This window comes from Cricetulus griseus, chromosome 4 (assembly GCF_003668045.3).
Source record: "Cricetulus griseus strain 17A/GY chromosome 4, alternate assembly CriGri-PICRH-1.0, whole genome shotgun sequence".
Taxonomy (NCBI): domain Eukaryota; kingdom Metazoa; phylum Chordata; class Mammalia; order Rodentia; family Cricetidae; genus Cricetulus; species Cricetulus griseus.
In genome coordinates this window covers 73,587,203-73,614,807 of record NC_048597.1, presented here as the reverse complement: position 1 = coordinate 73,614,807, position 27,605 = coordinate 73,587,203, and the positions used below count along the sequence as shown (strand labels likewise).

At 44.6% G+C, this 27,605-nt stretch overlaps 2 protein-coding genes across 6 annotated transcripts in view; one reads left to right on the top strand and one right to left on the bottom strand.

The window, feature by feature from the left end:
• Window positions 1-2,585: 2,585 nt before the first annotated feature.
• Cebpd (CCAAT enhancer binding protein delta) lies at window positions 2,586-3,634 on the top strand. Its single transcript, XM_027413431.2, has one exon. It carries the CDS (start codon window positions 2,690-2,692, stop codon window positions 3,494-3,496), a length of 807 nt encoding a protein of 268 aa, XP_027269232.2. The 5' UTR covers window positions 2,586-2,689; the 3' UTR covers window positions 3,497-3,634.
• Window positions 3,635-4,599: 965 nt separating this feature from the next.
• Spidr (scaffold protein involved in DNA repair) overlaps window positions 4,600-27,605 on the bottom strand; it is a 253,452-nt gene continuing 230,446 nt past the window's right edge. For all 5 annotated transcript variants that reach the window (XM_027413428.2, XM_035444756.1, XM_027413430.2 and 2 more), the window contains 8 exons: window positions 26,511-26,654; window positions 26,370-26,429; window positions 20,385-20,589; window positions 19,118-19,270; window positions 12,732-12,825; window positions 10,529-10,643; window positions 10,168-10,221; window positions 4,600-5,178 (listed from right to left, as the gene is read on the bottom strand). In XM_027413428.2, the coding sequence (XP_027269229.1) occupies window positions 5,032-5,178; window positions 10,168-10,221; window positions 10,529-10,643; window positions 12,732-12,825; window positions 19,118-19,270; window positions 20,385-20,589; window positions 26,370-26,429; window positions 26,511-26,654 (972 nt within the window). In that variant the 3' untranslated portion in view covers window positions 4,600-5,031. The remainder of the gene's footprint in view (window positions 5,179-10,167; window positions 10,222-10,528; window positions 10,644-12,731; window positions 12,826-19,117; window positions 19,271-20,384; window positions 20,590-26,369; window positions 26,430-26,510; window positions 26,655-27,605) is intronic.

Here is a 27,605-nt window from a genome sequence, read left to right as displayed (position 1 = left end):
GGAACCTGTCTTCCTTTTCAAACTTTAATGATTTATCTTGAAAAGAACTTGTTTTTGTTTTTTTTTGAAATAATAATCTATATAAACCTGACAATTGTGTGACATAACACATAGGAAAATATAATTAAAATTAGCTCTAGTGCAAAAGGTTTATTAAAAAGCATCTAATTGGGGCTGGCAAGATGGGTCCAGTGGGTAAAGGCACCTCCCCCCCAGCCTGACAACTGGGGTTCTATTTCTGGAACCTACACAGTGGAAGGAGACAACTAACCCTTGAAAGTTGTCCTCTGACTTCCAAATGTATGCTACAATGTGTTGCCCCCTTCCTCTTTCTCCCCCAAACACAATACAATAAATAGAAATATTTTTAAGTATATAATCTGATATTGGAAATAGAATTTGTGAGATCACTGAGGTCAACTAAGTTTTACTTCTCTTCAAACTTGATTTCATATTTAATTTTATCTAGGACTATTCAGAAACGCTTCACACTTGAGTGTTCCATCCAGAGAACTGTTCTTGTGGGGGAATGAAATGCACAAACAGGCTCCCAGGGAGCTTAGTTGGTCACTGTGGGTGACCAGACTGACCTTCCAACTCCAACCATGCTCCACAACCTAGAATACTCTCACCATTGCTAGTCTCCTGAACTTTTAACACCAAGGTTTTCAGAATGTCTATACTCCATGTGTGAATGTTGCAGAGGACAAAGAAGAGGAATCAAGGATTCTAGCTAGAAGGTGTTTTTGACAGGTGTGCTGAGAACAGCTTAAATGAGCAACAGGATGGTGGCTTTCTCACATCGACAAAGCACTGGAAGTGTTTGTATTCACCCTGAGCACATCACGTGTAGGGCCCTTTCCTAGGCCCTTGAATGTGAGGGGACAGTCACGAAATGGTTACAGATGACACCATAACTTAGATGGCTATTTTTTATTTTGAGGCAGGGTTTCTCTGTGTAGCTTTGGAGCCTATCCTGGCACTCGCTCTGGAGACCAGGCTGGCCTGGAACTCACAGAGATCCTCCTGCCTCTGCCTCCTGAGTGCTGGGATTAAAGGTGTGCACCACCAACACCCGGCTAGATAGTTATTTTTAAAGGGTCTTTAATAGCTCTCAAATGTCACAATACATTCACGTTTTGTTGTTCTTTCATGTCTCCTTTCTTTCTAGAAAATGGGGGAAGGGGGTCTTCAGATCCAGATGCTATGCACTGGCCAGCAGGTTTCTGAAGGTAGACTTCACATAGCTTCCAGGTGCTGCAGCCCAAAGCTACCAACGGCTTCCTAATCTAAGACATTCTAATCGGCCCCACTGTCTTGTAAACACAATTATTTTTCATAAATGTAGTGGGTGGACCCAAGTACTAGAAACAGTAGGTTGTCTCATTGAAAACAGTCTTGGAATGAGGCCTCTATTAGAGACAAAGAGTGCTCCCTAATTGATTAGAAAGGGCCTTACTCTTGCTTGTATGGCTATGGCTTCCAGGACTAAGAACCAAGAAGTTTGTTCTAGTTTTTTCCTCTGCATGGACATGAGGTCACATGCACATTAGTTATAACATCGACATCATGTGCCATTTTAAAATTCCACAGCTGTGTTTACCCTTTTCCAGAATTCCAGTAAATATTCCACAGACCATCATTAGGGTTTTCCTGGGCAATTGATGGTAGGAGCTGGCCTGCTGTGTGTGGACCCGCTAATGTTGGCCAAAACACCCGGTGGATGGGAAAAATAAGGAGAGGGACACGGAGGACACACCTGAATTTGGACAGAAGTTTTTCTTGACTTATGTTTGTCTTATGTTTGTTTGAGACTGGAACTTGAACTCTTGGGCTCACCTACCCCTCCAGCTTCAGCTCTGAGTAGCTGGGCTGCATTTTCACTTCATCTTTTCATGAAATTTGCAACACATTTTTAAAAGCAGTTTTAAGAGCTGGCAACTTCACACCTCTTTGTAGCTATCGGTGTATATCTTACCTTTCAGCAAAGCCACAGTTACTTTTGGGAACAATTAGCAAGGAAAAGAAACAGGGAGATACTATATTACCACCAGGTGGCAGACGTTTAATCTGGAAAAAAAATAAAAAACAAAAAACAAAAAAACCCGGCAGACCCCAGCTCGCTGTCAGGTGCGGAGAAACGCACGGTATTTAGGGTGGGAGTCACTCTCCCGTGGCTCGGAGGTCAGTGGGGAGGTCCCGTCGATCCGTACGTCCATCAGGCTGTGTGGTTGAGCCTCTGCACCCCCGGGAAGTGTGGTTCGAATATTCGGAGACGCCCGATGGCTCCGCGGACCCCCGAATGCTGGCCCCGACTTCCCGACCCCAGGTCCACTCCTGGCCCCGCGGCGGAGGCGCCCAGGCTAAAACCTGTGGCCTCGGGCCGCCGTCTTCGGTGACTTCAGGCGGCACGCTTCGCGCGCGCGTCGGGGCCAAATCCTCATCTTCATTTCGCTCCAGGCTCGGAGGACTAAGTAGGCTCCAAACCGCACAAACAGGAAGGAGGGAGGGCCGGGAGTGCGGGCAGAGGGCGGGTCGTTCCCAGCAGCGCGGGCGGTTCCTCCCCGCTCGGGTCCCCGACCCGCGGTGCCGGGGCGGGGCGTGCGCGTCAGCTGGGGCTAGAAAAGGCGGCGGCCGGGTCCGGCGAGGTGACAGCCCAATTTGGACGCCTTGCTGGGCCGACGCCGCCATGAGCGCCGCGCTTTTCAGCCTGGACAGCCCCGCGCGCGGCGCACCCTGGCCCACCGAGCCCGCGGCCTTCTACGAGGCAGGCAGAGCGGGCAAGCCGGGCCGCGGGCCCGAGCCGGGGGACCTGGGGGAGCCGGGTTCCACGGCCCCTGCCATGTACGACGACGAGAGCGCCATCGACTTCAGCGCCTACATTGACTCCATGGCCGCCGTGCCCACCCTGGAGCTGTGCCACGACGAGCTCTTCGCCGACCTCTTCAACAGCAACCACAAGGCGGCCGGCACGGGCGGCCTGGAGCTGCTGCCCGGCGGCCCCACGCGACCCCCAGGCTCCGGTTCGGTCGTCCGGGGCCCGCTCAAGCGCGAACCCGACTGGGGCGACAGCGACGCGCCGGGCTCCCTGCTGCCCGCGCAAGTGGCCGTGTGCGCGCAGACCGTGGTGAGCCTGGCGGCCGCGGCGCAGCCCACGCCGCCCACGTCGCCCGAGCCCCCTCGAGGCAGCCCAGGGCCGAGCCTGGCGCCCGGTCCCGTCCGAGAGAAGGGCGCGGGCAAGAGGGGTCCGGACCGCGGCAGCCCCGAGTACCGGCAGCGGCGCGAGCGCAACAACATCGCTGTGCGCAAGAGCCGCGACAAGGCCAAGCGGCGCAACCAGGAGATGCAGCAGAAGCTGGTGGAGCTGTCGGCCGAGAACGAGAAGCTGCACCAGCGCGTGGAGCAGCTCACGCGGGACCTGGCCGGCCTCCGGCAGTTCTTCAAACAGCTGCCCAGCCCGCCTTTCCTGCCGCCCGCCGGCGCCGACTGCCGGTAACGCGCGGCGTGGGCCTCAGAGACTCCAAACGACCGATACCTCAGACCCCGACGGCCGGCCCGGAGCAGACGCCGCCAGAGCCGCTGCAGTTTCTCTGGGATGTGCGAGCGACCGGAAGCTGCAGCTTGGACACTGGACTGCGAGAGGAGCTATGAGTCTTCCCTTCCCCCCTTAAATTATTTTTATAATGGTAGCGTTTTCTACGTCTTATTACCATTGCAGCTAAGGTACATTTGTAGAAAAAAGACTTTCCGACAGACTTTTGTAGATAAATGGAAGAGACTGCGCATGCTTTTTATATCAATTTTTACAATATTTGTAAGAATAAATAAGCATTTAAATCGCTGCAGCTTCCTATATTCAGTCTGTCCCGCACACAATGTGCTGGGACCGCAACAGGGAAAAGCAGGCACCTGGGAGCCAAGGGACCCGGTGAGGTGCCCACACGGGTAAGGAGGTGGATCAGTTAGTTGGCTTGCTTTGGAAGCCTGGCAGAGTTGGCCTCATGCTCAGTATTGCCAGTGGAAGGATCATGGGAAAGCATGGCTACTCCATGTTAGGTGGAAGGTGTGATGTGATCCCAGGGTGTGCAGACCTGGGTTGGGGCTGGCCAGAGAACAGCTGAAGGGTGAGAGGGTGGAAGAGAGCCCGAGAGTCAGAAACCGGATTCGTCTTCACTTGTGTGGCTTTGCTTTCATTTTCCTCAATCCTAGAGACATTGTGTAGATTTCAAAATGTGCACCAGGACAAATTCATATGGTAGTATATAAAAAGGACAGCTCCCAAAGCCGTTAATTGTAATGTTTGAGGGCTTAATAAAAAAAGCTTTTCTTCTAAGAAAGCCATGAGTTAGGATCACGGCCTGTTGTTACTATGCTGCTGTACAGAAGAAAACAATATTCAGGGTCCAAATACGTAGCTTCTAGTAATTTAAATCCTGTCCAAAGCACAGGATGGTGGCTCGCTGTGTGTGACAGGCATGTGGTGGAGCAAGCTACAGAAACCTGTTTGTTAATACAAATCTCAACACACCAGCTCATCCACATTGTATGGATGACAGTGCCATCTCTGGCAGTCCCAAGAATACTAAAACCACAAAGAGCATGGGTCGAACATTTATTTATTTATTATACAAGAGCAGCAATATCTCAATATGAGATACTGGTTGAAGCTTTACAGAATAGTCTTCCAGGGAACATTAATACCACAAAGAAAAAAATGTATAAATATTGGTAAAGTCTTAAATACTTTAAAGTTATAACAAAGAATTCTCCTAACAAATCAATATTTCCTTAGTAATGCAACATGAAGACCACAGAGACACTCAAGCTTTAGGAACATGTCCTTAAACTTATAGGAAGGTAAGTTAAAAAAATTGTAAGAAAGGTATTTTGATTTTTAATTTACAAAACCATCCTATTAATCTATTTGCCAGGAAAAAAAAATCCATTGAATTCAAAACCGTAAGAATACTCTGTGGAGTTAACACGGCTCCCCAAATCAAGCCCCCACTCTCTGTGCAAAGTTCCCGGATGTCAGGAAGCTAGTTGGTCGGCTTCTCCTGCACCCAGAAACTCAATCTCCTCCAGGGTGACGCAGCTGGTCTGCTGTGGGGTGATGGACTGCACAAAGCAGAGTAAAGGCCCCAACTCCTTCCCAAGGACATTCTTCACTTCAGAACTCTGCAGTGGTAGAAGCATGCAGGTTAAAACACAGTCCAAGACTTTGCACATTCTGTCCCCAACAACAATGCCAGAGCCAGGGCAAAGGCCCTTCTATAAGCTGCAACCTTCCTTGCAATGGAAAATTTTTGGGGGGTGGCTGGGTGAGGGTGTACTATAAAAGCCCCCTTTATTATAGCAAACAAACGAACTACTTTATTTATTCTCATAGCTGAGTCTTGCTGTTTTGTGTCTGCCAGGATAAAGTGGCCTAGGACAGGATTTGGAGACAATGTGCAGAGGAAATGCTATCCTTTCGTGGGGGGTGAGCTTTTGCATGTCTCCCACTTCCTTTGGGGACACTTCCCCAATCTAGCAACACTTCTGGTCAAAGGATTTCCTGGTGCTTGCCCCAAACTTCCCTCTTCAATTGGATTCCATTTCTTCTTGAGTTTCACAGGGCTAACATTTCTTTTTGTGCGGTGGTAATGTGACTTGAATTTTTATTCACAAAGTTAATCTTGGGAAAATTTCATCTCCAGACAGAAACACAGGTGCTGGGCAACAGGATTCCTGTCCCTGTTGTACCCTGTCTGGGCTTTTACAAATTCAACTTCAGAGCACTTGGGGTGGGGGGGAGACTAAAAAATGATCTTGAGGCTAAGACTGATACTGCAGGTGATGGTAAGCGTAGCTAGCGCCCTGACCTGTCCTCTGCACAAGGCAGCCGACATCCCTCCAGCATTTAGTTTTGTACATATGAATTTAGACCACTTATGGTCAAGGTGTTAGGGCCAAGGAAATGGACAGAAAATGTAGCCAACATAGACTCTGGCTTCTGGCATTCTACTTATGTCCTTAGTGTCACCCCAAGTCTGGACTGGCCACAGTGACTATGTTCTCGTGAGCAGTGGAAGGGACAGTGATGTCCTAAGCTTAGAAAAGGTGGCCAGCCCAGTCAGGCACTATGAGGAAGTTGGGTCAAGAGCCCTGGCTGGGGAGGCTTCTGTGACTGCAGCCCTGCCTTGAGGGTACCAGCAGATGGAGCAGACATGAACCATCCCAATGGAGCACAGAAGGGACTGTCTGTGCACCAGTGCTGGATGTTTTGTTTGTAGAGGATCAATCTGGAATATGAGCATAACACATGTTGACTCAATTTCCCAGTGGAGTTTGCTTCTTTGTAAAGTTTTGGATTCTTTAGTACAAAGTGAGCAAGGTCTACAGTGTGGGCCATAGTCTGATGGGAAAAAGAACTGCTGAACAAGAGGAAGATGAGAGAACTGGCAGGAGGCAGGTGTTTCACTGCAAGTTCCCTGTGTGGACAGCAAGCTCACGCTGCTCAACAGTGAGATCTGCACTGAGCACCAGCACACGATCAGGCTACCAATAGTTGGGGGAAGGATAATGGAAGAGGGACAGCTAAGTGATCTTCTGTGTCTCTTACTATTTTCCTTAACAGATGTTTAACTGTGAAAAAGAAGACCCAGGCTTTCCCATGTTTTTCTCTAGTAAAAGTGTGCATCTTTTGTTTTCTTTTGAGGCATAGTCTCATACCATGTAGCTCAGGCTGACCTTAAATTCCTGATTCTGTTGCCTTACCTCTCAAGTGCTGGAGTTACAGGGATGGAACTGCATGCTCAGCTCATAAGTATGGACTTTGGATTTCATAAAGGTCAGTAAAAATCATTTATGTTAATATATGGACATAGTAAAAATCATTTCTATGTAAGATGTATTTTGGGGAAATTAACAGGGTGGATTTAAAACATTCACATCAGCAAATTCATGCACTGTCTGTGAGTATGTATCTGTATATATAAAAATGTGTCTATCTGCTTTTAAGTATTTATTCATTCAATTTTGCATCTTTCTAAGAAAATGTGACAGTGCTGGGATTGAATCCAAGTTTTTTCTGCATGTAGGCAACTACTATTCTGCTGAGCTACAGTCAATTCCTGTGTCTATTGTTTTTAAAGACATAATGTATGGGTGCATTTTCTGAAAGTTGAGGGTACAGATTTCAACTCCACATCACCATAATGTCGATAGTGAGAAACAGCAAAAACAACAGTAGTTAATCCTGTTGCTTTCACATTCAGTGTGACCACAGTAAACACAAACAATTTAACATTCATGTACCTTAACCGGAAATAGTACATTTGTTCCAGGGAATGCTTTATGGAGAGCCCCTATTTCATTCTCTGGATTTTGTGACTGTTCATTCTCACCCAGAAAACCCAGAGTCTAGAGTGGGTGATTTGTAGCTGTGTCTGCACATAGGCTTCGACAGCTATCTTTCGTCAGGCTCCACTTCAGAACAGAGGCAAAGGTCCTGCTGGTCACTGAACGGAGCTGTGGGCAGTGTAGAGCTTGCTAAAATGTGCTCCAAGCTTGGCTTGTCCCCTTGTCCCACTGATGTGGACTCTGAAACTAGAGCAACTACAAATGTGACACCAAGGGCTATCTATGACCTCCCTGTGTGATTTAACATCTGTGCACATGTATGTACAAGTGTGCACACACAGATGAATGTATATGCATGTATAGCGTGCAAGTACACTCCTCATACACAAGTGCACGCACTCCTGCACTCCCACACACAGGAACACATGCCCACATGCCTTTCTAAGCCCTGTCAGTAGTTTTTCAGCTACCAGAGCATTGTGTTGAGAAGTCAAGTGTGTCAGAAACAATACACCTCAGTCAGCAGGAAATCAAAAAAGGAGGATTTCTGCCGGTGTTCCCTGGTGTCTTGATCCCCAAAGAGGTTTGCCTTACAGAGGGCCACCAGACACTGCCTTTGTGGGACATCAGTGTTCATGGTGGCCACTGAGTCAGAGGGCAGACATCAGTCTGTATGCACCATGGATCACAATGTAGATAGTGATGGTTGTGGGTCTTAGGTTTGTTTATGTAGGGAGGTTGGGTACATTTTGTTTTTCACCTTCAAGTAGGACTTCTTATGCTTTACCTCAACTTTCTCCACAGGGTATGTTCTCAGAAAGCCATGATCCACTGTTTTGTTTTTGTTTTTCCTTGGTTTTTCAAGGCAAGCTTTCTCTGTGTAGCTTTGGAGATGATCCACCTTCTTAAGCCCCCACTTGAGTACCTACATCCCTCTGGAAACCTCTAACATCAGTTTTGGTCTTCTCCTGGTCCAGCATCATCCATTGTTTCATCTTCCCTTCCATAAAGACCAAAAGGCAGGAGACTGATTTCAGCCAGTGGACACTGCTTTCTGTGCCCTTTGAAATACTGCAAGTTTCTTCATGTCCCTGTCTCATGCTTCTTATGTGGGATAACTACCAACTTCCAGCTGTTCCTTTCTGCAGGGATAAAAGCTACCTTGTTGGGATGTCTTTGTGGTGAGTCCCTCATGGAGAAGGACAACAGTTAGTGAGGACCATGTGTGAGCAATGCAATGGGCTGGAAATTCTTAGTCCATGGTGACTGGTGATTTTTACAGAATAAGAAAGTCAGCTGTGTCCTCTAACTTGGTGCCAAAGCATCACTATTTATTTGGACAACAGTGAGAGCAGCAGCAGCAGCAGCTCAGATGAAAGTTCCAGGACCGAGTGCAAGGGCACCAAAGAGCTTTGCAGCTGGCAGGCTTTATTCCAGGGGAACAGAAACCAGCAGCACCTTGCGAAGTCAGGGCTGAGAACCACAGCTCAGACCAATAATCCTCAAAGCTAATTTATGTATCTTCCAATTTTATTCAAACCCTGACAGCCATGGTTTAGGTAAAAGAGGGTTAATGGTGGCTCTGCGTTTCAGCTGTCCTTTTTGGCAAGGGCTGGGACAGGCAGGAGGGGCTAAGGAGAAACCCAACAGGAGGGTCAACACTCCACACATTCAAGCTGGAATTTGGCCGTGGGGACCAGTAAGAAAATACTCCTGTTTGGTAGCCAAAGTTGCTCTGGTCATCTTTTCATGTGGTACACTGGACAAGACTTATTCCATCCCAGGTAGCAGGTCCCTGACACCCTTTCCTGGGTTATCAATTCCATGAACTACTCACAGTGCATTTGTTATAGACAGGGATTTCATGCAGACACAGGCTAGCTTCAAACTTGCTATGTAGCTAAGGCTGATCTTGAACTCCACTCCCAATTTGCAGCTGTGTGCTACCACACTTATTCCACACAAGACTGCAGACTACACTCAGACACTGTGCGTGTCAGTCAGGCACGCCACCAATGAGTTACGTCTTCAGCTCCCTACAGTGTCCTTACATGGCTTCTATATGACTTCTACATGGTAAATGGCATTTCAAAGAACACGTGCCACAGTGAGGGCCAACTTTCACAATGTGCTAATTCTTTGCTTGGAGGCACATGCCACAATTTACTAAGTCTTGCTTGCTATAGTAATTCTCAAGGCAGGCAACCCCCAAAGTTCTGAGAAATAGCAATAATATTTTCAGTTATTCATGGTCTAGAATATCCAGTAATGAAAAGCTAAAAAGAGCCCTAGGGCCAGCAAGGTGACTCAAGAGGTAAAGGTGACTGTCATTATGCCTGATGACCGAGTTCAATTACTCCCTGGGAACTACAGGGGCAGGAGGAGATACCCAATTCCTACAAGTTTGTCCTCTGACGTCTATTTGCATACTGTGGCATGAAAATACTGATGTACAGACTGGTACACATGCACACACGCACAAATTAATTAATTCATGAAAAAGCATTTCTTAGGTAATCCTGTTTTGTGACTGGGAAGGCATGAAGAAGCTCTAGTCTCCAGGATGTATGTCTATAACAGGAGCCACAGAGGAAGATTTCCAGTGTCTAAAGGCTGATCTGAAAAGAATACTATTTCCAAACCAGAAGGATCTGATCCTGCCCTCCACGCTGTGTGACAGGACAAGATGGATGTTTCAATGTAAATGACTTGCGTTAGGATTTGTTGTAAGTGAACATATACAGCACAGGGGCTTCCTGAAGGGGCAACTTCACACAGGTTCAAGAGCACAGGGCACACTCAGAGCCCCCACACCATACTTACCCCATCCTTGGAGGCAGCAGACATCAGCAGTGAAGAAACACTGGTCTCCAACAGCTGTAGGAACAGGGAAGAAGGACTCAGTGACATCCACCAAGTGGCATGCATTCACCCAGGGTATTCCTGTCTGAGGATCACACTGAATCTCAGCTGTTTATAAAGTAAGACACTACACAGAGAAACTGTGACAGGTGACCTCCACTTCTCCTTCCCAAGAACTGAAGACAGCTCTTACCACATCCTTTCCTTACACACACAGTTTGCCATAAGGTAAACGACAGGACACACATGTAACCTGTTCCAGGGTCATCCTTGCAGTCCACAGTAGACACACAGAATCAAGTATGAGCTCCAGGTCCCTTACCTTGACCTTCACAGTACTCCTGGGCCTCGTGTGACAGTCCAGAAAGATGTGCAGGTGCTTCTTTTGAAGAGGTGACACGGCCAATTGTGAACAGTTCCCACAGGAGAAGGGGCCTCTGTTGTGTGAAGACAGAGAGAGAATATAAGCAACAAGGGCGGTATAGCAGCAGACTTATACAGCAAAGAGATTTCTCCAAACACAGATGTCTAGTGACAGAATCTCTGCTGTCAGAATTAAATTGTTGGACCCAGCCAGTAGCAGCTAAGGACTGGTGGGCTAACAGCTAGAAGCTGCTGAGGGGGCCCTTGGTTATACAAAGGCATCATCTGTGAGGAGTATTTGGGGAAGGTAGCCTTCCAGGAAGTGAAGGTCAGGGGGTAGGTTCCTCAGCCTCCCAGCAGGGAGAGCTTGCTCAACAGCCCTGGCATCTCCACTCCCACAGTCATCTCACATGGACCCAGGCTCCCGAGCTTCTTTGACATAACCCAGAAGTGACTTGTGTACACACAAGGCCAACAAGCCAGTAGGCATCAAGAAGATATATGCTCTTTGCTTCTTTTAAAAAATTATTTTATGGCTGGGCAGTGGTGGCACACGCCTTTAATCCCAGCACTCAGGAGACAGAGGCAGGCGGATCTCTGTGAGTTTGAGGCCAGCCTGGTTTACAGAGCGAGTTCCAGGGCAGCCAAGGCTATACAGAGAAACCCTGTCTCAAATTTTTTTTTTTTATGTATATGGATGTTTTGCCTGTACATATTCTGTCCACCATGTACACTCCTGGCACCTGAAGAGGTCAAAAAAGATACAAGGTCCCCTGAAACTAGTCACAGACAGTTAAGAGCTGCCATGTGGGTGCTGGGAATCCAGCTGGTCCACTGGAGGCAGCCCATGCTCTCAACTGCTGAGTGTCTCTCAGTCCTGCCCTTGGCTTCTAGGAAACAGACAGGTGATGAGGACACTCTTTGGTCTGTCATGTGACACAGTCCACTGGGAGGCAGAGAAGCAACTCCAGAGAAACAAATAGTGCTGACACTGTGCTGGCTAGCTGTATGACTGCATGACACAGACTAGTCATCTGAGAGGAGGGAGCCTCAACTGAGAAAATGCCTCCTGAGATTGGGCTGCAGGCAGAAGGGAATTTTCTTAACTAGCGACTGATGAGGAGAATCCAGGCCATTGCTGGTTGTGCTATCCTTGATGGGGGATGTCCTTCTATATGCCGTGAATATATGTTTCTCTTATTGGTTGATGAATAAAGCTGTTTTGGCCAATGGACAGGCAAGATGTAGCCAGGCAGGAAATATAGGCTGGGCTAGGTGAATGCTGGGAAGAGGAATGCAGAGAGTGAGTCACCAGAGAGACACCATGTATCTGCTGAGAAAGCAAAAGGCTTGGGCATCACCAGTAAGCCAAGACCACATAGAAATAAACAGATTAATAGAAATGGGTTAATAATTAAGAGAGAGCTAGTCAATAAGAAGCCTGAGCCATTGGCCAAACAGTTTGTAATTAATATAAGCCTCTGTGTGTTTATTTGGGACTAAATGGCTATGGGACCAGGTAGGACGGAAACTCTGTCTACAACCCTGAGCTGGTGGTCCTGGGTTCTGTCAGAAAGCAGGTTGAGCAGGCCATGGGGAACAAGCCAGTAAGCATCAGTCCCCTGCATCAGCTCCTGCCTCCAGGTTCCTGTCCTGTTTGAGTTCCTGTCCTGAATTAATGTATAAGTCAAACAACCCTTTTTCTCTTTAGCTTGTTTTTGGTCATGGTATTTCATCATAGCACAGAAACCATAACCAAGACAAACAGCCTTGACTTCATCCCAGGAGGGTAAGAAAAGTGGGCAGGAGAGGGGTGTCTATTGACAGCTGCTCACTGTCCCCTGGGAAAGTCTGCAGGACTCCTAGGACATGCCACACAGCTTGTCTTATCTGTTGACATTTGTAGTTTTTCTTTCTTCTTCTAATAATGAAGGCTAAGTACAAAGCTTAGTTGTACACTTTCAAGGACAGGAAGAGCTGCAAAGACAGGGTTCTCCACTAGGAAAGCCCAGAAAGAGGCACCACAGCCTCTATCCTGCAGCTCAGCAGAGTGGGTTCTCTTCTGTGCTTGGGGAACCCAAGTACAGGACAGAAGGTTGCAGGACCCTGGGGCTGGGTTACTGCAGTGTTCTTTGGGCCCCAGGGGTTTCAGACAGCCTTACCCATCTTCTGGCTTCTGTTCCAATCTCCCATTGCCACACTGGTCACACGAAGGCCACGAGTAGACAGTGCTCTCATCTATGTCAACCACAGTTCCTAGTGAGAAGAAAGGTCACTTTCACCACTGACCTATTTCCTTGCCTCTGGAATTGCCTACCTTAGCTCTTCTTACTCAACTGGTTTGTTAACTCCTTGTATCTGATTTTTCTAATTTACTTGATTATTGTGCACCTAAGAATATATGTAGTTATGGGGCTGGGGAGATGGCTCAGTAGGTGAGAGGGCTTACTATGCAAACATGAAGAACTAAGATCAAGTCTCTAGCACCTAGAAAAAAGAGAGAGAAGAAAAAGAAAAAGAAAAAAGCCAAGCATGGCTGTACATGGATCTGTAACCCCACAGCTGGTGGGACAGACAGGAGGGTTAGTTACTTGGGCTTGTTGGCTGCAGATACAGTAAGAGACATCGTCTCAAGGAAGTAAGATGGGTAAGGACAGAGCAGGACACCTGATGTCCTCCATGTACCAGTAATGGAGTATATACCACACACACACACCATAATTTCTTTTAAACATTAATGATCTAGACAGTAAATAAGCATGAGTGTGATAGCATGTGTCTTCTATTGCTGTGAAGAGACACCATGACCATGGCAACTCTTATAAAGGAGAACATTTAATTGGGACTTGCCTACAATTTCAGAGGTTTAGTCCATTTCTGTCTGAACGTAGGCAAACATGGTGCTAATGAAGGATCCACAGGCAGCAGGAAGAGACTGACTGCAGTTTGGCCTGGTTTGAGCTTCTGAGACCTCATAGCCTGACCCAAGTGATACAGTTCTTCCAACAAAGCCACACCTGCTCCGGCAAGACCACACCTCCTAATAGCACCACTCTCTGTGATTTTTTTATTTCTCTGTGTAGCTTTGGCCTTCCTGGAACTTGCTCTGTAGACCAGGCTGGCTTGGAACTCACAGAGATCCACCTACCTCTGCCTCCCAGTGTGGGTTTAAAGGTGTGTGCCACTACCACCCAGCTGTTATTGCCATTTTAAAAACCTATTAAGTCAAAAATATCCTACCTGTCAATTTAATTTAATTGATGGTATGTTTCCTATAGACCTACATTTCTGACATTTCCCCCCCATCTCAATAGTCTCTAGTAGCATTCACTGTGGATTTCCCATTTCCTGGCTAGCTCTGAAGGTGTCCCGAAGACCTGTGGTGGACAAGCCCAGTGTGTAAACACATTATCATGGAGCAGGGTGCTGCCAGATGCCCTGATAGGAGAAAGTGAAGTAGCAAAGACTGGCTCTCCTTGCCAGGAAGAGTGCAATGAGTAAAGTGATGGGAGAGAGCAGACTGACCCTACCAGCTGTCCACTGCACCCAAAGGCTGGTGGCTAACTGAGGGGGCAAATTCATTCGAAGCTGGGTGCTCACTGCTCTATGGCAGTGGTGCCCCTCTCAGGTTCTTCCCTGTCTTGCCCTGATGCCTCCAGGCACAGAGGCTCTCAGATATGGCTTTGTGGTTCCTTCTTCACATTCACCCCTTAATGGCCTCTTTTTAAAAAGATGATCTAGTAGCTAATCTGTACCTCTCCTGAGCCTATCTGTAAGAAGTTTCTTTGTATCAGACAGAGTAAAGGTAGGCTTTTAGCAGTGAGTGTAAGACATGAGGCAGGCTTGTCTTTCTCCACTCATGTAAAATAATGCTTTGGATACCAACTGTTCAGTGGTCTACTTCCCTCAAGTTTGGCTTAAGGTTATATGAGATGATTTCCAGTGGCTTATAAGCTGCAGATAAAGCACAATTCTTCAGCTCTCGCCATATTCTCTAATTGAAAGTAAATTACTTAATCCCACATAAAGGTCAGGGCTGTGAACACCCCAGATACCCTGAGTAAATGGAACTTTGTATTGATTTGTTTACAGAAAGGAGTGCTTGCCCTAGGGTCAACCCTCAGTACTGAGAGGGAAAAATTATAAAAGGAAACTTGGGTTGCAAGATGGCCAGATCACAGAGCACCCAATGCTGTTCAGGATGTTGTCTAGTGTCTCCCTCTGGACTTCCTGCTGTGTCTCAGTAGCTAAGGAGCTACTGGCAGCTATAGCTATTAGGAGAGAAGAACCCATTTTTAAGGGTGTAGCCCCTGGTGAATTAGTCAACCTTCAATGAAAAGTAACATTCAGGAGTGCATGGCAGCCAAACTGGATGATAGGAAGCTGACTGGGTAGGGAAGGAAAGGTGGGTCTTTGAGGAATGAGAATGAATATGATAAAAATACATGGTGATTTCAAATAATCAATAGAAATGAAAAATACTATTTTTCATCCATTTGACACATTTTTGATTATGCTTATAAAGACAGTGTCAATAGCTGAAGCAGACTCTTCAAAATTGACCTATTCTTGTCTTTCAAAAGTCATTTAAGTTTGCATTTCATGAACATATTTTAACAAAACAAGTTTCTAGTTCTCATAATTCTGTCTCACTGTCTGTAGACACTGTTTGCTGATGCTTGTTCTAGTGGAGAATGACACTGCTTCAAAAATGCCAATGGGGGCAGGTCTCTCTGAAGTGAAATGCTTGCCACATGCTAGGTTTGATCACCAGGACACAAACAAAAATTGGGAGCTAAAGATGCAGAGAGAAGGGGCATGAGAGGTGAGATCCTTCTTTGGTTTTAGAAACTCAGTCACCTCATACTTTTTCTTTTAATATCGAATTGACTGTAATTTGACAAGGATGGTCTCAAGCACATCACTACATCCAAGGGAACCATCTTCATCTCCAGTATGTACTGCCAACCTCATGGCCCCATTGCCTGCTTTGCCTTGGCCCTGTGCTCTCAGCCTCCATACCTAGCTCACTCCTCTGGCCCTTGAGCCAGCTCCTGGGATGCATTGTTCAGGGGCCTGTTCTAGTTCTCAGTTTAGATTTTTTCTTCTGGTGTTTGTACTCAGTGTTTACCTGTTTCACCTCCTTGCTTCCCCAACTAGATTGATCATGTGAGAATAGAGACGGTGCCATTTTTGTTTCTTAGACCCTTTATATCCTTATATTTTTGGTTGTGAGCCTAGCCTTTAACGGCTGAGCCATCTCTCCAGCCCAACCCTTTATGTCCTATACTGTGTTAGTTTGACTGAAGATGGACCCACAGACTCACAGGGAGTGGCACTATTAGGGGGTGTGGCCTTGCTGGAGTAGGCATGGCTTTGTTGGAGGAAGTGTGCTACTAGTGGTGGGATTTGAGGTCTCAGAAGCTCAAGCCAGGCCCAAGGTCACTCAGTCTCTTCCTGCTGCCTGCGGTTCCAGATGTAGAACCCTTTGCTCCTTCTCCAGCACCATGTCTATCTGCATGCCACCATGCTTCCTGCCATGACAATAATGAACTTGTAGGAGCAAGAAATTCTCAAGTATAACTGGATACTAACACTCCTGTTGACGGTGACTGGTTATTTGCTATCTTCATCCAGGGCAGGAAAATGCTTTCTTATGCATAGAGAGAAAATTCACTTTAGCTCTGTGATACAGTGCATGACTAATATGAGAAAGACCCTAGGTTCCATCTCTGGAACTTCACAAAACTAAAAACCACAAAACACAATCCCTGTCCCCGAAATCCTCCTTTACAGAAACTGGAAATGATATAGAATGTACTGGAACATCCTATGTATGTGCTGGTGGAGGAGTAGCTGTGTAAACCTCTAGCTCCCCTGCATAGGACATTTCATTTCCTCCAAGGCAATGTGTGTGTGACACAGCAGCACAAATGTACAGAATATATATAGTAGGAGACTGCTACCTTCCTGAGTTCAGCTTTACCTAGCTTCAATATACATGTGTTACTTTTATTATGAATTAATTTTTTTATAAAACTAAAGAAAGCACCGATACTATTTATCTCTGGATTTATATATATCAACCAGGTGCTGAAACATCCCTTCCCCATGCTTCAAAAACCAAGCCAGCTATTTTATAATCTTGTTAAATTACACTTAGATGCTCTAGAGACTGCTCAGGGGTGCATTGCTGTAGAGATGTTGAGGGGTTCAGTGTGCACTGCTGTAGAGACGGCTCAGGGGTGCAGTGTGCACTGCTGTAGAGATGACTCAGGGGTGCAGTGTGCACTGCTGTAGAGATGACTCAGGGGTGCAGTGTGCACTGCTGTAGAGACGGCACAGGGGTGCAGTGTGCACTGCTGTAGAGATGACTCAGGGGTGCAGTGTGCACTGCTGTAGAGATGACTCAGGGGTGCAGTGTGCACTGCTGTAGAGATGACTCAGGGGTGCAGTGTGCACTGCTGTAGAGACAGCACAGGGGTTCAGGGTGCACTGCTCTTGGAGAACTCTTGAGTTCAGTTCTCAGCATCCGTGCTAGACAGCTCACAACTGTCTTTAAGTCCAACCTACTAGTGGGAGCGACACCTCTGGCTGCAGAGGGCATCTGCACTCATGTGCACATTCCCTCAGATATATATATACAAATACACATAATTAAAAATAAAATACTTATTAAAACATAACTACCTCCAAACAAAACAACCACCCAAACAAGGGGATGAATAGGAATAGAAGTGGGTTAAGATCCCAGCACTCAGGAGGCAGAGGCAGTCGGACCTCTGTGAGTTCAAGACCATCCTATTCTACAAGAGCTAGTTCCAGGTCAGCCTCCAAAGCCACAGAGAAACCCTGTCTCGAAAAATTCAAAAAACAAACTAACAAAAAACAAAAAAAAAAGGAGTGGGATAAGAGAAGGCAATAAGGGGTGTGAACATGATCAAAATGTTGTGTGTGTGTGTGTGTGTGTGTGTATGAAAACACCATAATGAAATCCATAATTATGCATAGTTAATACATGCCGAATAACAATAGTAGGCACAAACAATAAAATATCCAAAGTATCAAGCAAGACACAGGTATGCCCTCAAAGTTACCTCATATTCTATGTCCTGTTTGACGAGATGTGCCAGTGCCTGGTGGCCTGAGGTGGAAGCTTGCAGGTCGCTGTACCTGTTCTCACTGATGGAAGTCTGCTCCCTCCTCATCTGACTAATGATCTAACCCTCCAGCATTCCTCCTATGAAGCCACTCCTCTGCCCTGTGTTTACTTCTCTGTCACTGCATCATTGCCTCTACCTACAGGATGGAATTCAGACCGTATCCCCTCCAGTCTTCAAAGCCAGTTTCCTTAACCACTCCCTGTGTTCTGCTCCTGTGATGTTCTCTGTGTGTGCAGATGGCGATGTCTGTGACTTTGTCGATATTGAAGCTGCCCAATTCTATGAACAGCTGACTCTGCTCTTGATAGGTAGCTGGCCCTTCAGCTTCCTCTTGGTACTCCCCTCCATCTTTTTATCCTCCCCACCCTTCTCCACTGGCTTGTCAGCTATCTCCTGTTGGCTATCTGTTAAGTCCTGCTCCTTGTCCCTATCATTGATGTATCTGTCAGATCTTGACTTAAGAAACCAGGAGCTTAAAAAAAGTATTTATTTTGCATTTGCTTGTATGTTCATTCGAGCACACATATGCATGCCTGTGCTTGTACACATGTGCAGTACTGTAATACAAATGCTAGTGTTTGTACACATGCATAGTACTGTAGACAGAGGCTTTTCTGTCCTGCCTGGTCCTGCAGCCATTTCAAAATAATCACTCAGAGGCTTAATATTAATTATAAATTTCTATTAGTATAAAGTATATAAAAATATTAATTATAATGTTTGGCTGATGACTCAGGCTTACTACTAGTTAGCTCTTACATTTAAATTAATTCATTTCTACTAATCTAAGTATTGTCTGCCACATGGCCGTGGCATTACCAGTCCACTGCATGTTGTTCCTTAGGTGGCTGGCTGGTATTTCCCAGATTCCACCCTTCTTCTCCTGTATCTTTGCTTGGATTTCCTACCTGGCTCTATCCTGCCTTGCCACAGGCCAAATCAGCTTTATTTATCAACCAATGAGAGCAACACATATTCACAGTGTATAGAAAGACATCCTACATCATAGTACGGGAATGGGCTTTCTTTTTATACTGTGTCAACAATGGGGACTGGCTGCAGGTCACTGGTTTAGGGGCAGAAACCTTCATTTGATGAGCCATATCATAGGATCAAGGATCCAGTCTTTAGGGAGCCTTCCTAGATCTTACTCAGCAAGGTGAGAGTCCCATTTGAAACACTGGAGTCTTGTTTGTGTACTTACCTGTTTTATATCTTCCTATTTAGACTCCTAGTCCAAAAATCAAAGACCCTCTTCTTACTTTATTCCTATATATTCAATGTCTGGAATATAGACACCTTACAAAATTTACTGAGCAGTGTATTTAAAATAATACAACATGTAAGACAATGGAAATTATGCTTGCAGCCAGAGGGCTACCCACCTTGCACACTGCAAATGGAGTTGACAGGTGTGAGAAAGTCCAGTTCATCCACTGTCACTGGACCAGGCAAGTCACAGGAACCAGCACCAGAAGGTACATGCAAGAGGGATTTCTGGGATAGGAGGACTGTCCGCTCAACACATATAATCTGACCTGCCATGGAGACACTTCAGATTATTCAAGCAATTAAGGAAAGTATGCACATTCTAGCCAGTCTCCTTTGCCAGCCACTGCAAGTTATGTAGGAAGAAAAGCAGATATGGGCTTATCTGTTCCTTATGTCAGGCATGTCTAGTATGTGAATGTCACATCTTAAAGCCCCCAGTGACAGTGGTAGAAAAGAACACAGACACTACATTCAAATACAATTGCAAAGGGTGAATTTTGTGGTATTCAAATTAGAGGGATGTTCTCTGAGCCAAGACACACGGGGGTGGGCCTAGGCCCTATCCCAAAGTATATGATAGACTCTTATGACCCCCTATGGAAGGCCTCACCCTCCCTGGGGAGCAGAAAGGATATGTGATAGGTAGGGTGTTAATTGGGGGGGGTGCAGGGAGGAGGGGAGGGAGTGGGAACTGGGATTGACATGTAAAACAATCTTGTTTCTAATTCAAATTTTAAAAAAAGGAAAAAAAAAGAAATACAGATGTCAACACAACTGCATGTTCATGAATATAAAAACTTCCCTTAAAAGCTTCATCCTGCTATTGTAACATGTGTTTAAAGTGTAAACCACAGAGATCCCAAGTCAAAAAAAAAAAAGTTTAAGTGTTTGATCTCAAGAAAAGGTATAGACTGATCTAAAGCCTACTTTATAATTACTATTATTTTGAAAAAGGGTCTCATTGTGTGACCTAGGCTGGCTTCTAACTTACGATACTCTGCTTCAGCATCACTCATTTTGGGGTTACAGGCCTTTGTTACAGGCCCAGACATAGACTACGTTCTCTAGCTTTTGTTTTATTTGAAAAAGGGACATCTAGGTCACGACTGTAGGTGGTTTCCACATAAGCATAGGCGCTGTCAGTGAGTCAAAGAGCGGCCAACAGTGTCTTCCCAGTGTCTACCACAACTTGCAGCGCTGGCTTCCATCAGGTGGTCTTGGAAAAGTCAATGAGAGCCCATGGCTGGTAAGATGGTCTCTCCATCTCCACCAGGCTACATTGGCACTGGGTCTGTGAAGGTGCCAGCATTGTTGAGCTGGCTGGGGCCACAGCACAGGAAGAAAGCAGTCACTCTAAAGCAATCATAGAAACCATCATACCCTTGTCTCGAAGAGCGTCCCTGAAGAGTATGTTTTGAGGTACAGCCATAGCAAGTCCTTCTAGAACTTCTGGGTCCAGCATACATGAGGGGGCTACATAGATCGGGAGGGTTTTGGGAAGGCAGTGGTCCCTTTCATCCTGTATTTGTAGGGTAATGTCAGTTACCAGCAGCCAGATTTCCTTTCGTGCTAAAAGACTGTTTAGCTACAATTTGAAATAAAAGAAAAACTATTAACTATGCATATTCAAAACCTTTAAAAGTAATATTAGTACTTATTTATACTCATAATTTAATATGTGATTTCAAAAATGTTTTTAAAACATACAATAAAGTTTACATACCAATGCTACTAGTACTCAGTGACGCAGTTATACCCACTCCATGCCTGTTAGGGCTCCTCTAGAATGCATAACACAGCCCTCACTGGCAGTTTTCTGTTTGTCTCCTGAAGTACAAGGAAAACTCTTCTTTATTCCCTCCCAGGTCTGGGTCTGTGTGCACAGAGTGCACAGAATTTTCTGCTCAGTAGACCCATGGTCTTTGTGGATACCTGCCTGTTTCCTGAGGGTTAGAGCAGACCTCATGTGACCCTGCAGTGGATTTTGGGATAAAGCAAATGTCATAAATCTGTTGCATGTGCAGTGGGTTTCATTTTTATTAGTTTTATCTTTCTTTTTCCTCTTTCTTGATAATTTTCTAATTTTTTTTTTTTTTGTCATTTGCAGAAGTTGTGATACTTTTCAAGGTTCTAGTAAACTGGCATCCTACCTCTACTGGTGGGTCAGAATTTACTCAGTAGATATAAATACAAGTCAAGGAGAATGTGTAGGCCCAGAGTCTAAGTGCTTGGCTGGTTTGAGAGTTCAGCTGGTTTGACTGGACCAGACGGCATGCTTAGGAGATGTGGGCTGGGATGAAGAGGGTAGCTTACATCATTATGGGCTTGATTACATAAAATGAATCAGAGTAAATATTACTAAGGAAAATATAAACAGAGCCAGCTTTCTCCTTGTTGGTGAGGGAAGGTTTTATTTATTTATTTACTGAGACTGAATTTTGTGTAGCCCAGATTGGCCTCATATTCCCTGTGGAGCCAAGGGTCATCTTGAACCCCTTATCTTCCTGCTTTCATCTCTAAGCCACCACATTCAACAGGAGTCTAGAGAAAATTGTGTGGTAATGGCCTATGGTAGGAGATATTGGTGTGCAACATGACTTTTAGATAGTCATACTAGGTGTGCACAGGGATACAGCCACATCTGTCTCCTTGCTCTAGTCACAGCCTAAAAATAATTACAAGAGAAGCAAGACTACCTAGAACCAGATATTGGCACTTAAATATCATTTTTCCTTTAAAATTCACCAGCACTCCTTGAAGAAAGGGCCAATTCTAAAGTCTAAAGCGCAAAGAGCAGGTTGAAAGATGACTGAGTGGATACAGGAGCTTGCTGCGAAGCGAGACCATCTTCCACATGTTAGAAGCAGAACTGAATCTCATAAGCTGCCCTGTGGCCTCTACATGGAACTGTTCAAGTGCGCACACATGCACTAAAAGGCAAAATCAATGAAAACAAACCACCAAAGGTCAGCTTGAAACATCTTACTGTGTCAGAAAGGAAAGACTCAAAGGATGACAGATCAGCTCCTTTTCTGTTGCTGTTACAATATACCACAAACAAAAGCAACTGGGAAGAGAGAGTTTATTTTAGTTAATAGTTCCAGAGGGACACAGTGCATAGTGATGGAGTAGAATGACAACAGGAACATGGGGCAAACAGGAAGCAGAGAGACAACACTTCAGATGCCAACAGGAAGGATGGAGAGAAGGGACGAGAGGAATCTCACAGCCCACTCCAGGTGACATACTTCCTCCAGAAAAACTATTACTTCCTAGAAGTTTCATGCACTTACTTCCTAAACAGCACCATCAATTGGAGACCAAGTATTTGAATATAGGAGCCTTTGGAAGACATCTCTTAGTTAAAACACCACGTGTGTTGACTATCCTTAATGGACCAAGGGAATAGATTAAATCTGGAAACGTGAACACCAAATGAACAACAGTAACAAATCATATAAAACCTACCAAATAAAAAATGAGGGGACTAAACATGCATCTTCCTGAGGTTGTCATCTACGATTGGGTATGACTTAGAGGTGTTACAGCTGTAAAAGAGTCACCTGGGATCCTGACATGTCTGCATTGGCTCCCTTCTAATTCCCAAGCCCTCGGAGCAGGGGCCCAGGCTCAGAAGGTCAGCATGTTCTTCAGGAGAGCAGAGGTTCCCAACTGACTGGAACCCACACCACTGTCAGCCTTGGACATGGAAGAAAACTCTTTTTGTATCTCTTCCCCCTCCTTCCCTATGTTGTCAAGCAGTTAAAAACAAAGACACTGTTGCTACGGTACAGTAAACCAATGTTCAGACATAAATGAAAAACCAAAACCAAAACAGTTATTGTATTATTCCCTCCAAAGGCAAAGTCCTATCATTGAAGAGAAAGAAAGCAGAAAGAATGTAAGAGCCACAGGAAGGAACAGAGGATCACAGCCATTTCACTGGAATTGAGACTGCTTTCTGGAGAGTAGAAGGAGGCCTATAAGATGCAGGAGACTCACGAAACATGAAGATCACAAAGCCCTCTCCAGTGTTACATACTCAATAAACAATGACCGTGGGAGCAGCAATCAGAACCCTCTACATATACTTCTAGAAATGACCTCAACCTCAATAAACCATTGGTTTACAAGCCAAGCAAAAAATTAAATATATATATATATATATATATATATATATATATATATATATATAATAAAGAATTCATTAATCCATGTTCACATAACAGGTGAATAACTAAGTGAACTAACTAAATGAGACAAATGAAAAGATAAGTATAGCAAAATGATACCTAGTAAATGCAAAAGAAATGTTAAGTGAGAAATTACCACTTTGTCACTATCAAAATGTAACTATTAATTCAGGCAAGAATCATAATGAATGCTAAAGTGAGTGGGTGAAAGTTTGAGAAAAGCCAGGATGTTTATACAGTCTCAAAGTAGCTTTCAAAAAAAAACATTAAGAATTAATAAGTATGAAATATTTGTTAGTCAACTTTAAAATGAAAAAAAAAAAAAACCAAACAAACCTGGAAAGCCATTTGACCAACTGAAAAACCACCACAGCTCTGGAAGGAATTGTCTATCTCCCAATGAAATCATAGCATTACCCACGTATGATTTCTGTCAAAAGTGCATCACATGAACCTGTTAGATACTAGGCAAACCCTAAATGAGGGATATTCTACTAAGTAACTGGCCCATGGTCTTAGAACAAAACCAAAGTCATACACATAAGCAATATAAAGTATTTTAGCTGAACAGCCATGTGCTGAGTCCTGGAGTTAGGAAGGTTACTTCTGAAATGACTTATAAGCCTAACATTTGAAAAACTGATAGATATCCCGATGGAGTAAAACTGTAAATACTCTTCATTAATACCTGAGACTTGGCTATGGTCTGTCTCTCAGATGATTGAGAGACCAACATCTTCTATTTTTTTCTTTGTTTAATTTTACATTTTATTATTACTATTGTTATTGTTGTTGGGATGCATGTGTGCACACATGCACACATGTCAGATGACACCCTTATGGAGTTGTTTCTCTCCTTCTTTCCGCCTTCATGTGGGGTCCAGGGATGGAGCTCAGGTCATTAGGCCTGTCTGCTGAGCATTTTCCTTGTCCCTTATTTTATTTTAAATTAACTACTAAATTATTTCTACTACCAGGACATAAAAAAGTTGATAATAAGGGTAGAGTATCTTTTATAAAAAGACACCAATATTCAATAGCTAAATTTTGTTTAAAATAAATCTTTTCTTACTCATAATTGCTTAAACTTGGGAGCAAACAAGATCTTTTGGCAGAAGTATTACTCTTCTTACTACTATGACAGAATACCTGAGGATGGATGCTTCAGAAGGAAGGAAGGAAGGACACATTGACTTGCAGAGTACAGTGAGTCATGGCAGGGAGGCATTGTGGGAAGGCCAACGCAGGAGGCAGGCAGCAGGTGTTACTACACCAGCAGTCAGGAAGCTGAGAAAGAAGCACTAGTGCTCGGCTCACTGGTGCCTATGCAGTCTCTGTATGGAGAGCCTAAGGAGGGCCTAGTGCATGAAAGCACTAGGGTGCTGGAGATGCCAGGACCATAGGATGTCCTGAGGAGGGCTACAGGCAGAGGCGGAGCTGGGCCAAGAGAGCAGCTTTGTGTGTTGCAGGTACAAAGCATTCCAGATTCTACATTCTGTCAAGTTGAAAATCAATACTGAGCATCATAGTAGGTAAATGGATAAATGAGCTCTGATACATCTAGATAATGGAACACTTATTACTGAGTGTTACAGGAAATAAGCTCTCAAGTCACTGATGAGACATGGATGCCTAAATGCTTAGTATAGACAGAAGAGCCCAATCTGAAAAAGGTACATACTACATGGTTAGAGGATGATGGCACTCTGGGTTCCAGTGTTTGCTAACCGGTCTGAAGGAAGAAGGCATGACTAGGAAGAGCACAGAGGACTTCTATGGTAGTGCAATGATTCTGTCTCAAATTATAATGGAGAATAAGTGTCATTAACTAGAGACTCTAGGTGTTAACTGCTAAACAATTTTGATAATGGGGGATGCTATGTATCTATGAGGCAGGACATACATGGGAGTTTTTAACTTATCCTTGATTTTGATGTAGACCCAAAACTATTCTAAAACATAAAATCTATTCAAAATTTTTTGTTTGTTTTTGTTTTGTTTTTCGAGATAGGGTTTCTCTGTGTAGCCCTGGCTGTCCTGGAACTCAATCTGTAGACCAGGTTGGCCTCAAACTCACAGAGATCCACCAGCCTCTGCCTCCCAAGTGCTGGGATTAGAAGCATGCACCGTCATCGCCCAGCCTAAAGAATTCTTATAATATACATAACCCAGAAAAAGTATTTTAACATGGACGATAGTTCTGGATTCTTGACTTCTTCCTAAGCACAGGGCCATCAGACACAAACCCCACTGAAAGCCAAGTTAATTGCACTTGTATATTTGGAATCTATACATTGCACATAAGGCTGTCGGCATACATACCCAGCCCCCTGAGGTAGGGCCCTGATAGTGAGGTGGAGGACTTAATATATCTTCCATTGTGTTTCCCTCTACCTGCTACTGAGTATATGACCCTGTCTTCCTCACTCTCTGCCTTTGCATTACAGCATCTCCCTGCAGGGCACATGGTATCTGTACCACTGATCTCCATAGCTCTGGTCTAGAATGTAACTTTGGAATAACAGGAAGTCTCAGATACTCACGGTGTCATCATATACCAGATGTCCTGCAGACTCACTGAAAACCACAGAGCCAGCCTTCAGTTTGCTTTAGACTTAGAGAAAGTGCTTTTCTTTTCTTTTTTTAAAAATTTCTGTTCACTCATTTATGAATGTCAACACGGCTGCTTTTAAATTGAAGAGTAAAACTGACTAAATGCTATAGAAACTACATGATCCAAGAATGATAAAATACTATCTGGTCCTTTATAAAAACAGTCTGCCCTCTATCATATTGAGGAAGAAGCTAATACACTATGTTTATGATGACACAATTTGAATTTTATTTATATATGTGCAACCCACCAGTAGCTCAATTAGAAGTTAAGGAACATATTCTTTTGGTACTTTTATAACTTTCACTGACTATGGATCAGGAAAAAAATGTCTGCAATAGATTCCCAATAGAAACAACTCTAAAAGAAACCAAAATTAAAAACAAGCAACAGCAAAACCTAAAAGTTTATACAGAGAAGGACGGCTCCAAACGAGGAGGGTAAATTATGGGTTAACCTAGATTTTAGAGATATTTTTCTATTATGGCATACCACTAATTTCTAAGAGATGATTCATAGGCTAGAGAAAGAGACAGGGAGGGGAGACAGAGATATTACCTGTGGTCTTTGATAAATCACTCTGGCATAGAAGCTGCAACGTGCACCCTGCTCATCAGTCTGGAAAGGCAAAGACCGAAACATCACAGAAAGCATAGAACAGCAAGAGCATTTGAAGGACCTGTTAGACACAGCTATTACCTGGAGGATTTCTCGTAAGCAGTGGACAACTGGAGGCTGGTAGAGCTCAGAAATTGGGTCCCCTTCAATTATATTGACACGGCCCAGACTCGGAGGCACAGAGAAGATATAACAGAAGGTAGGAGGAGGCAGGCAAGGCTTTATCTGTTTAGCATAAAGGAAACACAGAGTAAGAATGTCTTGTTAAAATATTCAAAGAATGCTATTAACACAAGTTCTTTAGTATTCACACGATCAGGCTTGGGTTAATTGTGCAGGCCTGGGATCTCAGCTTGGGAGGCTGAGACTCAAGGATCACAAGTTCAAGGCCTACCTGGATCAAAGGAGAACTTCATGGATAGCCTGAGCCATTTAGAAGACCTCTATAACTCAGTGGTAAAGCACTCACCTAGTACAAAAGAGGCCCTTGCTTCAATTCCTAGGGCTGGAATACACACAGGCACACACGCACACACACATACCTAATTTGTTTGTTCTCATGGGAAGGCTAGATATGAAATGGGTTACTTTGTGTATCTGGAGAACCAAGTATAAGAATATTTCTGTGTACATTTAAGATTTTATTTTATATTTAGTGTTCATGCCAGGCATAAGCTTGTAATGTCAGATCCTGGGAGGAAGAAGCAGGGGTATCAGGACTTTAAGGTCATCCCAAGATACACAAGATCCAGTGTCAAAACAAAATAGAAGAAGAGAAAATCTATTCCTCAGAGTATACCAAAAGTACCATTTAGAAATTACTTCTTGCTGGGCAGTGGTGGTGCATGCCTTTAATCCCAGCACTTGGGAGACAGACTGCAGGAAGATCTCTGTGAATTCGAGGCCAGCCTGGTCTACAAATCAAATTCCAGGACAGCCAAGGCTACACAGAGAAATCCTGTCTAAGAAAAAAAAAAAAAAAAAAGAAAAGAAAAGAAAGAAAGAAGGGAATTACTGCTTGTTATATAATGTGTAGACAGGAACTCTAAGGAACACCATGGTCTCTGGCACAGACTCATGTGTCATATATAGCACTTTCTACAGGAAGCTGAAGAGGTGGCTCAGGAGGTCAAGTGCTTGCCACAAAATTCAGTTCCCCAGAACCCAGCAATGAGC